At 45.7% G+C, this 12,224-nt stretch overlaps 1 protein-coding gene across 10 annotated transcripts in view; it reads left to right on the plus strand.

Annotated features, from left to right (window-relative positions):
* SLC44A5 (solute carrier family 44 member 5) overlaps nt 1-12,224 on the plus strand; it is a 203,196-nt gene that overhangs the window by 162,322 nt on the left and 28,650 nt on the right. For all 10 annotated transcript variants that reach the window (XM_030573389.1, XM_030573384.1, XM_030573388.1 and 7 more), the window contains 3 exons: nt 7,459-7,571; nt 7,946-8,077; nt 9,888-9,987. In XM_030573389.1, the coding sequence (XP_030429249.1) occupies nt 7,459-7,571; nt 7,946-8,077; nt 9,888-9,987 (345 nt within the window). The remainder of the gene's footprint in view (nt 1-7,458; nt 7,572-7,945; nt 8,078-9,887; nt 9,988-12,224) is intronic.

Consider the following 12,224-nt stretch of genomic DNA (forward strand, 5'->3'; position numbering starts at 1 on the left):
CACAAAAGTCCTGAAAAGGTGTCCACCGTGACGTGAATATATTTAAGGGAGCCAAACTCAGGAAAAAGGGTAATATCTGTTTGCCAAATTTGTAAGGAGGACAAACCACGAGGGTTAACACCAGAGGCAAGGGAAGGGGGTACAACATGCTGTTGACAACTAGGACATGAGGCCACAAGGGCACAAGTGGTAGCCAAAGGGAGCTTAAACTGTCGGGCTAAGGCACGGGCAGATTGGTGGAAAAAATCGTGCGAAAGGCGAGCCTGAGCAAAGGAGTCAGGGACATGAACTGAACCAACCAATTGGTCAACGATGGCGTTGCCCTGGGCAAGACCATCAACAATACCAGAATGACTGCGAATATGAGTAATAAAATAGGGGCAGGAACGGGCATCAAGTAAATGCCAAAGTCGCAAAAGGGCTTGCCACAGCACAGAATTAGACACTTGTCTCAGAAGAGAACGTTCCAAGCGACATGTCACACCCACAGCATAAAGAGAATCACTAACAATATTAAGAGGGGTGGTGGGCCACTTGACAAAGGCACGAATAATGGCTTGAAATTCCAAAACTTGGAGAGATCCCTCAGCTATGACCAGCTCGTGATGCCAAGCACCGGCCGTATGCCACAGAAGGCCGGCGCGGGCCATCTTGCCACTGGCATCAGTAAATACAGTAAGTCCTTGCACAGGGGAAGATTGTCGCATGACCACCTTTTCTAAGGGAATTGTTACTGACAAAAGGCAATGAGAGGGATAATGATTGGTAAGACGACCAGTATAACTTAACAAAGCAACAGCAAAAGAAACATCATTAGCAAGAATGTGGGAAAGTAACAAAGCATTAAAAGGCACATAAATAACATCAGGGTCAGCGCCCGTAATTGCAACAGTACGGGAACGGGCTGTCACAATAAGTGATGCAATGGCTTCCAATCGAGTGGTAACTGTTTTGGAAAATTGAGAAGATTGAAAAATCCATTCAAGTCTGACGAGAGGATCAGGTAAATCCGGGAGCCATTGAAAAAGTAGCGCCTCCAGGGAGGTATCTCTAGAAAGAATTGCTAGGGATACAGGTGAACCCGGGAGAACACGGCCGGAATACCGAAGCGTGACCTTACTGGCAATAGTGCGAAGGGCAACTTCATGTTGTGGTTGCAAGGAGCGAGGTTCAGCTGGATCACGGCCTCCTTTGAGAAGTTGAAGAAGAGGAGCAAGGTCCTCATTAGAAATGCCACAAAGCCCACGGACCCACTGTAGGTCTCCAACCAGGCGTTGGACGTCATGTAAATTGCGAACAGTAAGATTAATAGTTAATTTCTGAGGTCGCACAATAGAGTTAGTAATGCACATGCCCAGATAAAAATAAGGCGCCTGTCATTGAATTTTATCCGGGGCTATTGTGAGGCCAGCAGATTGTAACACAGAAGCAATTTCCAAGATGGCCATTTCAGTATTAAGAGTTGCTCCAGCAAAAAGAATGTCATCCATGTAATGGTAGATAAGCCATTCGGGATGTGCATGACGGAGCGGCCGCAACGCCCAGGCCACATAAAGCTGGCAGATGGTGGGTGAGTTTTTCATGCCTTGGGGAAGCACTGTCCATTGATATCGTTGAGCGGGCTCGGCCTTGTTCACAGAAGGGACCGAGAAAGCAAATTTATCCTTATCATCAGGATGAAGAGGAATTGTAAAGAAACAATCCTTTAAATCAATGACAAGTAGAGGCCAATCACGTGGGAGCATCGTAGGGGTAGGCAAGCCTGGCTGAAGGGCTCCCATGTCTTTCATAACCACATTTATTGCCCGCAGATCATGCAAGAGACGCCATTTTCCCGATTTTTTGGGAATAGTGAAAATTGGAGTGTTCCAGGGGCTTAAAGAAGGTTCGAGGTGGCCCTTTTCGAGCTGTTCTTGGACCAATTCTTGTACACGGGCGAGCTTGTGAGCTGGTAACGGCCATTGAGCGACCCACACCGGAGTAGAAGTTAACCATTCCAACTGTAGGATCGGCCACCCCTCAATGGCCGCTAAGCAAAAGGGGAGTTTTGTAAAACAACCCCCCACTGACTTAAACAATCACGGCCTAACAGCCAGACGGGAGCAGAAAGAACGTAAGGACGCACCTTTGCTGTTGTAGCAGGGTCCTCGTCATCACAGATTGTAATATAGTACGTACTGATGCGAGTGGGTTGGGTCCCTCCAATACCTCTAACCGAGGTCATAGCATCCTGCAGGGGCCAGGTATCAGGCCAAAATTGAATCGGAACAACAGTGACATCGGCCCCAGTGTCTAAAAGGGCTTCATGTCGGATCTGGCGGCCATCCGGGCCCTGTAGATGCACCATCCGTGAAGGTTTACGTTGGGTTACTGTCATGGCAAAGGCTACCTGTGGAGAATCTGTAGAGCCAAAACCATGGGACCCACGCTCTGTCAGTTTAGTTTTTGGAACGGAGCTTTGGAATGGAATTAACTGGGCAATACGAGTGCTGGCTGCAATATTGACTGGAGGGAAGAGGGCACGGACCATTATTCCGATATTCCCAGTATAATCTGCATCGATAAGACCAGGTAGCACAAAAAGCCCTTGCTTGGACATAGAAGAGCGGCCAATTAAGAGAGCACTAAGTCCGTACCCCAAGGGGCCATTTACTACCGATGGAACAATTTGTACTTTGTCATCTTCTAATGTTACATCTGCTGCGGTGGCCAAGTCCACTCCGGCACTTCCTCGGGTGGCTCCTGTAAGGTATTCCAAACAACCGGCTTGGGGTTGGGGGACTCTTGTGTCTTCGCGCCCCCCCCGGCGGGCGCTCCGCGTCCCGTTTCCCTGAAGCGGTGTGCCATCCTTTTTAAAACGAGATCGACATTCAGACGCACGGTGTCCAAACTTATCACAGCGGTTACAAGTTCCTGCAAAAGCCTTCATTGCATTTTCGGTTCCTGCCCGTACATTTTTACTTGGGCAGTCCTTTTTCATATGCCCCGGCTTTCCGCACGCAAAACAAACCCCCGACGGGTGGGAAGGCTTACTGGGCCTCACCAAAGGTCGTAGGGCCACTGCCAACGCTGATGCATGAGCCTTTGCATGTATTTCCGCTTTATCAGTTTCCTCGTACACCGACGCTCTGTTACAAGCTTCCACCATTTCTGTCAGGGAAGCAGTTTTTGGCAAGGTAGCCAAGATACGACGACAAACAGCATTGGCATTTTGTGTAGCAAGATCGAGCCCAACAGCTGTCTTCGCTTCGGCCGTCAAATTAGGGGAGCGGTCTATTGCTTCTCTAAGTCGATCAAGAAATGTTGAATAAGGCTCTGAGGGATCCTGGACAATTTTTGCGTACGGTGGGATCGGTTTACCCATTTGAGGTACATCCTTAAAAGCGGCCAAGGCCAATCCCTGCGACTGTTGTAAAATCCGAGGATCAAGACGAGCTTGCCGTTGCGGGTCCGCATAAACTCCAGTTCCCATAAGCATATCCTGAGTGGCATAACGCAGCGGATTGTCCTCAGACAAATCAATATTGCGTATGAGAGCCATTTCCACACGCTTTGACCAATTATCCTTCCACAATAGCCTTTGAGTGGGTGTTAGAAGCATGTCAGCAAACTTTAACGAATCATAAGGGCACATAGCTTGTCCAATGAACACCTGCTCTATGAGGGACTGTACATATGGATTATTCATGCCGTAGGACATTATTGATTTTTGTGCCTCACGGACAAGTTTCCAGTCCAATGGTGCCCACTGTCGCCTAGCAGGGTTATTCGGGTCTGGTGTAATAACCGGGAAGGCATTAGGTAAGAATTCTCCTTCTATGTGGGCTTCCTTGATAAGCCCATGCCACCGCCGCACCGGATCCGGAGACCCTGGACCCAAATCATCAGAAGAATATGTTGGTGGCTTATTAATAAAGGGATGGCCAAGTTCCCGCGGTTTTCCCACAAAGGGGTTATCCCGCTCAGTACATTCCACATTACACCCCCAACGCCCACAGCGACGACAGGGGGTGACAACATCACTCGAGGGTGGGGTTTTATTGGGCGGTTTAGTCTTATAGGCTCTCTGAAAATTAGACAAACCCGGCTCAGACATTTCGTGCCGAGTCTTTAATGTATGAGATTGCGGAGGATGGTCCTCCCCGACCATCTGGGACAATTTATTTAACATTTCTTGCAATTGATAACCCTGCCTTCTGATCTCCTCCTGGAATTCAACCGTCCCTGCATTGATGGCTTCCATTTTTTCCAAGGATTCATCTGAATCCTGAGGGAGCGGGACAGTGCTAGGATCGACTTCAGGCGCACTGGGGGCTAGAGGAATTACAGTCTCTTCTCCCCCAAAGAACTCTCGGGCGCCAACCGGCAACACACAGGGCGGCTCCTCTTTCCGCCGAAAAATATTATTAACCGCCGCCTGCACTTCTGCCTCCGCGGCGAGTGTCTCTACAACCCTTTTTGTTTTGCGCCATATTTGGCTCAGGGATGGGGCTTCTTTGTCGCCATGCGAGACAGACTCCCATAGTTCAGATCCCACCTGTTCCCAAACGGCTGTATCTAAAACAGTACTTGGGGTAATAAAAAACCCACACCTTTGTCCCCACTTCAACAACTGGGACAGCGCGTCAGAGGGAATCTTTTCTCCCTGCTTCTCAGCAGTGCATAACAAAAAGTCATGCACCGTTTTTTCCTCCGCTGACAAAGCGGAACCCATATTTCCTTTTATAATATGCTCGGCCGCTCACCTGTGAGCTCACAACCGTCTCTCTCGGACGACCAGGAGCCGATCTTCCTTCGGTACCTCCTTCCGCGGCCGCTACCTCCGCTTTTCTTCTCTCGAGTGCGCCGACCAGGTCCTGCCGGATCGGATCACGTCGGGGTCACCAATTGTGGTATCTCATGCGGAGCGAAGAAAATTCACACAGTCAACACAGCTGCAAACAAGTCAGGAATCTCTTTTATTCTTTTCCACTACCCCCTTATATAGTTAAGTCTGGTTACATAAGAACCAATCATGTGGGCTAACATCATACATGCTAGCAATCTAATTGGACAAAAAGAAAAATCACGCACTTACCATGCCTCTAATCACGCGATTGGCCAACCGCAACAACGCAATCCCCGACCACACAAAGAACAATCTACAGCCTCCTCCCCTCTCCTCTCCTGAACCAATCGCTCCGTGTGAAACACAGAAAACAAGCGGCTCGGACCAGCCCCCCCCAGCCACAGCCACAGGACTCCAGCTGAGGAGGCAACGGACACTCACGTGTGGCAGCTGTCGCCCACCTCTGCCTGCAGAGCGCCCCGCGCAGAGACCCACACATACCCGAGACCAGAGCGGAAGCGGCGCCGAGCCCGGCCGCCTGGGCTCCCCGCGCTGCCCGGCCGGGGCCCCAGCAGCGCCCGGCATCCGAGCGCATGAGAGGGAGCGAGGAGCGGGGGCCGCGGCCCGAGCCGCTCGCCTCCTCTCCCGGACGGCGGCAGCAGAGAGACTGGCCCAGGGGGAAGCAAGGGGGCAGCGAGGAGGCGGCGGCTCCACGCGAAGAGCCCAGACACAACCCCGGTCCAGCGCCGCACTCCATCTACCTAGATCAGAGTAGGGAGGATAAGTCCCCACACCACACCTAAAATCATTAATTTATTTTGTACGTCTATAGCTGGGCCATGAGTTTACAAGGAGACTTAACTATGCAAGAAGTTTGAAGCTAGAGGGAGACAAAGTAACGTTACACAATAGTCAACGTTTCTAATATGGTCATTCTTCAGAGTGACCTGTACTGTTGAAACTATCAGATGGATTTTCTTCGTACTTTATCAAAACTTCCTCCTTTGGTTTCAGAGTAAATCTGGCAGTGTCCAAACAGAATACGGTTTCCAGGCCAAAGTTATGGGTATGATACTGTAGGGGTTTATAGTGGAAGCTGGTTGGTTACAACCTAAACTATGGAGAGACACCTGCTTTTCCAGAATACTCAGGAAGATCTGCAGCTTTCAGTTCTCAGACTCTAATTCAAGAAAGCATGTCTATTCACAGCAGTTCTGAAGGAAGTGATTCACTTCAGCCACATGCATGAGTACTACTGAAGACAGTGAAACTAGTTAAGCATGTACTTAGGTTAAGCACGTACTGAAGTATTTTCCAGAATCAGGGCCCCAATCGCCAAATAGTCCAGCTATTTTTGAGGAGGAAAGTTTTGAATGATGAACCATTCAGTGAGAAGGCAGGAGATGCCCTTGAATGAATTTTGGAAAGGGAGTAACCACACAGAGCAGAGAGGAGATTTATGAATGTCTTGTGCAGGTTATGGTGAAGAGATCTCCAAAGCAAGTTGTGGCTCTTTCTTTTTCACTGTCTGCTGCACAGTTGTAAGGTTTACAAGCCTAAAGAGATAGCTTACCCATCACAGTCATGTGGTCCTGAGTCTGATCAGTGTCACCTCTTTGAACCAACTAGGTGAGGGGGACATTTCAGAGAGTGATCACTAAACAAACTCTAAATTAATGGCTATGGATTTTGTATTTCAGTGGGTACGTCTTCAAAGTCCAGGGTTCATATCATTTATTTTGTTTTGGCCTCTGCTAACGTCATCCTGAAATTAAATGAAATATTTTACTGGTGTGTTCCACTTGACTGCGTGTTGGGATTATATGTGAGAGGAGACTGGCTATTATCTCCTATTGCTGTACATTCAGATACCTGTATGCGTGTAAAGGGTTTACACAGCTATCACTGGGTTTTTTTCTTTGTGACTTTCATGCTGGGAATGAAACCAGAATTCACACTGCCTTAGCACTGATTTGAGTAGGCTAAAGGAAGACACTCACTGGGTAGCTGTATTTTTTCCAGTTGCACTGCTGGTATGTCATTGCCAATGTCAGCTTTTTTCTCTTTCTTTTTAATGCACATTTTCTTCCCAACTCCGATGCACTGCACATAACTTGTTTAGAAGGATAGAAAGGAAAATGTTTTATTCTCAAATTCAAAGTTCCTATCTACTTTTTCAAATGATGTTCTTATTTAAGAACCTAAATTAAACTAACCACACATGTACACATCCTTCCAGTTTGACACTTCTCTACCCTTGCCTACCCATGGCCTGAAGACGTCACTGACTCAGAACCTCAGCTGATGTAAATCAGCACAGTTACGGCAATGAAGCTATACCATTTTACACCAGCTAAGGAGATGGCCCATCATTTATAAATGTCTATGTCTATGAAATGTAATCAGACTGCCTAGAAACTTATTGCCCAACAGACTGGTTTCCAATAGTTGATGGTATCCAAACTTTAAAACACTCCCCACTTATTAGACTTTCAAAAGGAGATTTGGAATAAAATTTTAGACTTGTCATTCTGACCTCATTTAGACCTTTCACAGTAAATAGAATATGCAAGGAGCAGGGATGCTCATGTCTGTTTCTCTTATGTTCATGTCATCTCCTGTCTTTCCAGTGGTCTGTTCATTGCAATGGTTGTGAGCCTGCTCTTCCTTGTGCTCCTGAGGTTCACGGCGGGGGTCCTCTTCTGGATTTTCATCCTTGGTGTGATTGGAATTATAGGATATGGTAAGTGTTAGCACCAACACTCTCTAATGAGGAACTGCAGAGAGATTTTGTTCTTACTGCTGATGTTTGTACAAAGAAATCTGTAATTACTGCCAATTAAGTTTGACTTAATCAGGTGAAATATTGCATAGGTTTGAAAGGGTATTGAGAGTTTTGGTTTTTTTTGAAGAAACTGCTACTGTGGCCCCGATCTTGCAAACATTTACCATCACGTGTACACCCACATGTAAGCGCTTGCAGGATTAGACCTTCTATATTTGCACCACCTATAGTTTTTGCCTGTGTGGAATGTTGAAGGCAAAAAAACCAAAGGCTCGTTCATGTTTACAGCATCTTTAGAAACACTCAGCTCTTACTGGTTTGTTTTTCCAAAGGTGTCTGGCATTGTTACTGGGAGTATGATCATCTTCAGGGAACACCTGGATCTGACCTCACGATCTATGATATTGGCTTCCAGACTGACTTCAGAGTGTACCTGCAGCTGAGGCAAACATGGTTAGCATTTAGTAAGTGCCGTTTAAAATTAGTCTCTGTTAATGCTTAACCTGGAGAACGAATCATCAGCTGGTTGGTGCAACCTATGAAGTACCCCTTGTTACAGATGCTGAACAAATGTCTTCCTTTACATAAGTTTCTGGGATCTCAGTGCAGTGAAGGCTTTTATTATATTGTGCAGTTTTCAGGATTACTAGTTTATCTGGCCTTGAAGTTGGTCTAATCACATTACTAATAAATGTGGAAAACATGCACAACTGGTAGAACACTACTCTTACTGTGATGCCCCTCTTTGTCTTATTGGTGGTGGTGAGGGAGAGGGTTTGACTTGATTATCAGAGAGTGAGACACTCCCTGGGGTCCTGGCCAGGTTGCAGGGGAGAGGGGATTTGCCTTTCCCCATTCATCCATGTATCATTCCTTTCTTATGGGCACCACATGCAGTGTGAAGGGAGGAAGAGATGGGGTGTTAGATGGGGACCGAGTGGGCCATTGTCTGCATGACTGGCCAGTTCAGGAGAGGTGGCTGACCAGGATTGGTCAGCTGCACTCCACCCCACTGGCAACTGCCCAAGCAACACCCACTCTTTGAGAGTTATTGGGGCCTAAGGGTAGCAGAACTGGGTCTCCTGCATGCTGTGGGCCTAGCCAGATCAGCCCTCACGGGAAATAATTTTTCCTCTGGACAAAATTGGCTGATCCAAAAAAAAGTTTGTTTTTTTTAACTTCCTCACAGCATGCGGGAGGCCTGGTTTGGTGGGCACAGCATTTATGGTGTTGCAGCTTTGTGGTCAGTGTCAAGCGTGGGGTATCTCCAGGGGTTGGGGTGGTCTCTTAGGTCTAGTGCAGATTGAGGCATTTCCCATCTCTGCTGTCATGCTTTTGAGCCAGCAGGATGATAGGAGATCTCATCAACTGACTGGATACCAGGGATGATTTAGGCACTGTCTCCCTTACCTCCCTGACTCCAGGTTTTGTGGCCTTGGCATAAGGCTGTGTCCTCCCACATTGGACCCTTTGCTTCCTAGGCCTTTGGGTACCACTGACCCCATTGTTAAGATGATTTAACAAAGCTGCAGTCTGCTGCACAAAACCTATGTGCTGTGTCTCTGTTTACTTGCATGTCTGAGTCAGTGAGCTAATGGGGGCCACTCACCACGGTTGCTGAGGTGATTCTCTTTCAAGTAATGCCCCTAGAGAATATTAGTGTTGGATTATCATGTGTCCCTATTCTCTCCTTGTACCTTGCTGCGATCTTGGCTTGCCCTGTATAAAACTGGGCCATTGACTTCAGTGGAATTACTTCTGCATGACACCAGTGTAATGGAAATCAGAATCAAGCTCTCTTAATTAAAAGGCTGAATGTCCATCTATGTTTTATTCTTTTTCCTATGTCCAGAGACTACAAATTAGCAGCAATATAGTATAACCATTTAAAAATGCGTTTCTGAATAACCCAAAGTTTACTTTAATGGAGTGCATTAAGGATAAATGATATTTTATGCTAAGTGCTACAAACATATGTTTTTAAATAGATTACTATATTTGTGAACTGCCTGACATTGCAATGCTCCACTTTCCTTTGTAAATTACAAAAACTAATGTCATCTGTCAAGGCTAGCAGTTTCTGTGGGATTTCCCAAGAATGTATTAAATGGGGATTGAAAGTTGGCCTTCGCAGTTAGAGAGAGAGCAAGCATGTTCTAACATAGGTTTCTTGGCATTCATGACTAGGATTGTAAAGTACAAGGTGGAAACCACCTATGTAGAAAGGCAGTGTATTGGTTTGATTTTTGAGAAGTTTAATTTTCATGCTTGCAGTGATAATACTTTGTATTGTGGAAGTCTTCATCATACTGATGCTGATCTTCCTGAGGAATCGGATCCGGATTGCTATTGCACTCTTGCAGGAAGGGAGTAGGTACGTTTCTCTGATTTATTGATTTTTTTAAAAAATTGTAATACCCAACTTGTAATACTCTGGTAGGACTTGATCCTGCAATGCCGGGGGCAGAGTACAGTGGATAGAAGCACAAGGGAAAAAGTGCTAAACAGCCCAGGGAGTTCAGAGGGGCCTGATCCAGCATGAATGAGAGTGTGGCTTTATGGCTGCTAGGTTATGACTAGTAGAAGTAGGAGGGGCTCATAGAAGAAAGAGTAGCTAGGCACATCATTTGCATGCTGAGGGAGTGCACTTAAGCCCTTATATTCTCAGACACACCTATTCTCTGCCCCCACCTTTTCCCATTTTAAGGTACCAGACATACAAAGGTCTTCAAACATATGTTCATTCAGCACAGAAGACTACATCTAGTGCTGAATCTTGCTTGTGCCAACATGGGGCTTCCTTTTATACTTGCAAAGGGAGCATAAAAATCTTGTGTGGCCTGCTGTGCACCAGACAAGGCCTTGTAGGGTCCAGACCTTGGCATCCATCATAAATAGGGTCAAGTCTCACTAGCAACTAGCAGTAGGATTTTCAAAAGTATTGCAGTGACTTAGGAGCCCAGTCCTGTTGATTGAGGCACTTTTGAAAATTCCACACTCAAAAACCTTCTGAAAATTTGATTATGCAGAGGAAGTACCATTTGAGAGTAAATATCTTTTAAATGTCTCCTTTAAACATTGGGATGGTAACTGTGAGGGGTTTAACTGTATTTTTTAGAGTGAGGTATGTGTGCGATGGAGCTTGATATAATCCATTTGGAAGGCTTAGATCCACTCTGCAATTTAGCTGACTGTCATATGGTGAAAAAAGTAACTAAACCAGGGTCAAATTTTGCCTTCAGATCCAGGTGTGTTATACGTATTGATTTCAGTTATTGCTCAGATGAATTAGTGCCAGCGATGATATGATGTGCAGTAACAGAGTAGTTAACACTTCTTCCTGTTAACAGTCTCACAGGCAGTCTTCAGGTAGCAATTTATAACTTCCCTGTATATACTTGGTTCTTCTAGTAAACACAGTGCATCAAATTCTCTCTGTTGCACCAATGCAAGCCAATTGATTTGATGGTGTTGTGCCAGGGTAAATGAGGACAGATTTTTGGGTCACGTGGTAGTTTACACATGTGTACCCAAGAACAGAATTTAGTATAGAGAGCTAGTAGATGGTTGGTAGTCACGGTGCTACCAAATTTATCAGAGCAGTGCCGAATCTGAATTGTGACCTCTTTCCATCCCTGATTTTTCTCTTTTACATTCATTGGCATCCCAGTGCCTATAGTATCAGGATTTAGGGAGTCTTTTGTGGAATTAGGGAAAGCCGAAGTTCCATAATCAACCTACTTAGTCCCCTTTCTACAGCTGTGCATGCAGGAAATAGCAGTCAATTTTAGCAGCACTGCACTTTATCCTTTGGATCCTGTTCATTATAATTCAGAAACATTTTACACACTCAGACACTTTTATTCAAAAGTGTGACAGATAGAAACACTTCAGAAATTTCATAAACTTCCTGCTGGGAGGTAATAACATCCTCTAGGTTTTTTAGCTACATTGAAAGGTCACTTGAGGGCAGTACTTTTACACTCATGTATAACGCATGAGGTGAAACGCTGTAAGTAATTACTGTACACCTAACAGACCATGCCCTGTATTCAGGATGATGGAAAATAAGTTGCTAATGACTGGCAATCAAATTATTTTTTTCAGTACAGTTTAACTATTCTTTCAGTAAAATTACAATTTATAATAGTAATAAGCTGTTTGGAATCCATTGATAGAATAGTTAACAAGCACTTTGTTAGAGTAAACTGTCTGTAGCTTCACTGTTAACTAACAAGCCTATCATTAACTGCTGAAAAGTACTGATTCGTGATTATTTCTTAAATAGCATAAAAGTGTGCATGTCTGCATGACTCATAATGCCTTTATTGTGCCTGCAGATCCAGGTATGGTTTGGCAATAGGAAAACACTACTAGAATGTTGCATTGACCTCGTTGTCGCACAAAACAGATTAACTTATCCCTAGGGTCTTCTTATTTAACAGAAGGAGTGGAATACATTTGTCTTCCATTTGCTTTCTGGGAACTGGCTCCTGGAAGGCAGCTGGTAGCAGGAGTGAACAAGTCAGGGGAGAAGCACAATGTGGGAAGGAAAGGCAGAGGGAGAAGAGAGAGTGGAATGGTCAGAGGAGCGCATCAGGGGGCTGTGGA

Source organism: Gopherus evgoodei, chromosome 8 (assembly GCF_007399415.2).
Source record: "Gopherus evgoodei ecotype Sinaloan lineage chromosome 8, rGopEvg1_v1.p, whole genome shotgun sequence".
Taxonomy (NCBI): Eukaryota; Metazoa; Chordata; order Testudines; family Testudinidae; genus Gopherus; species Gopherus evgoodei.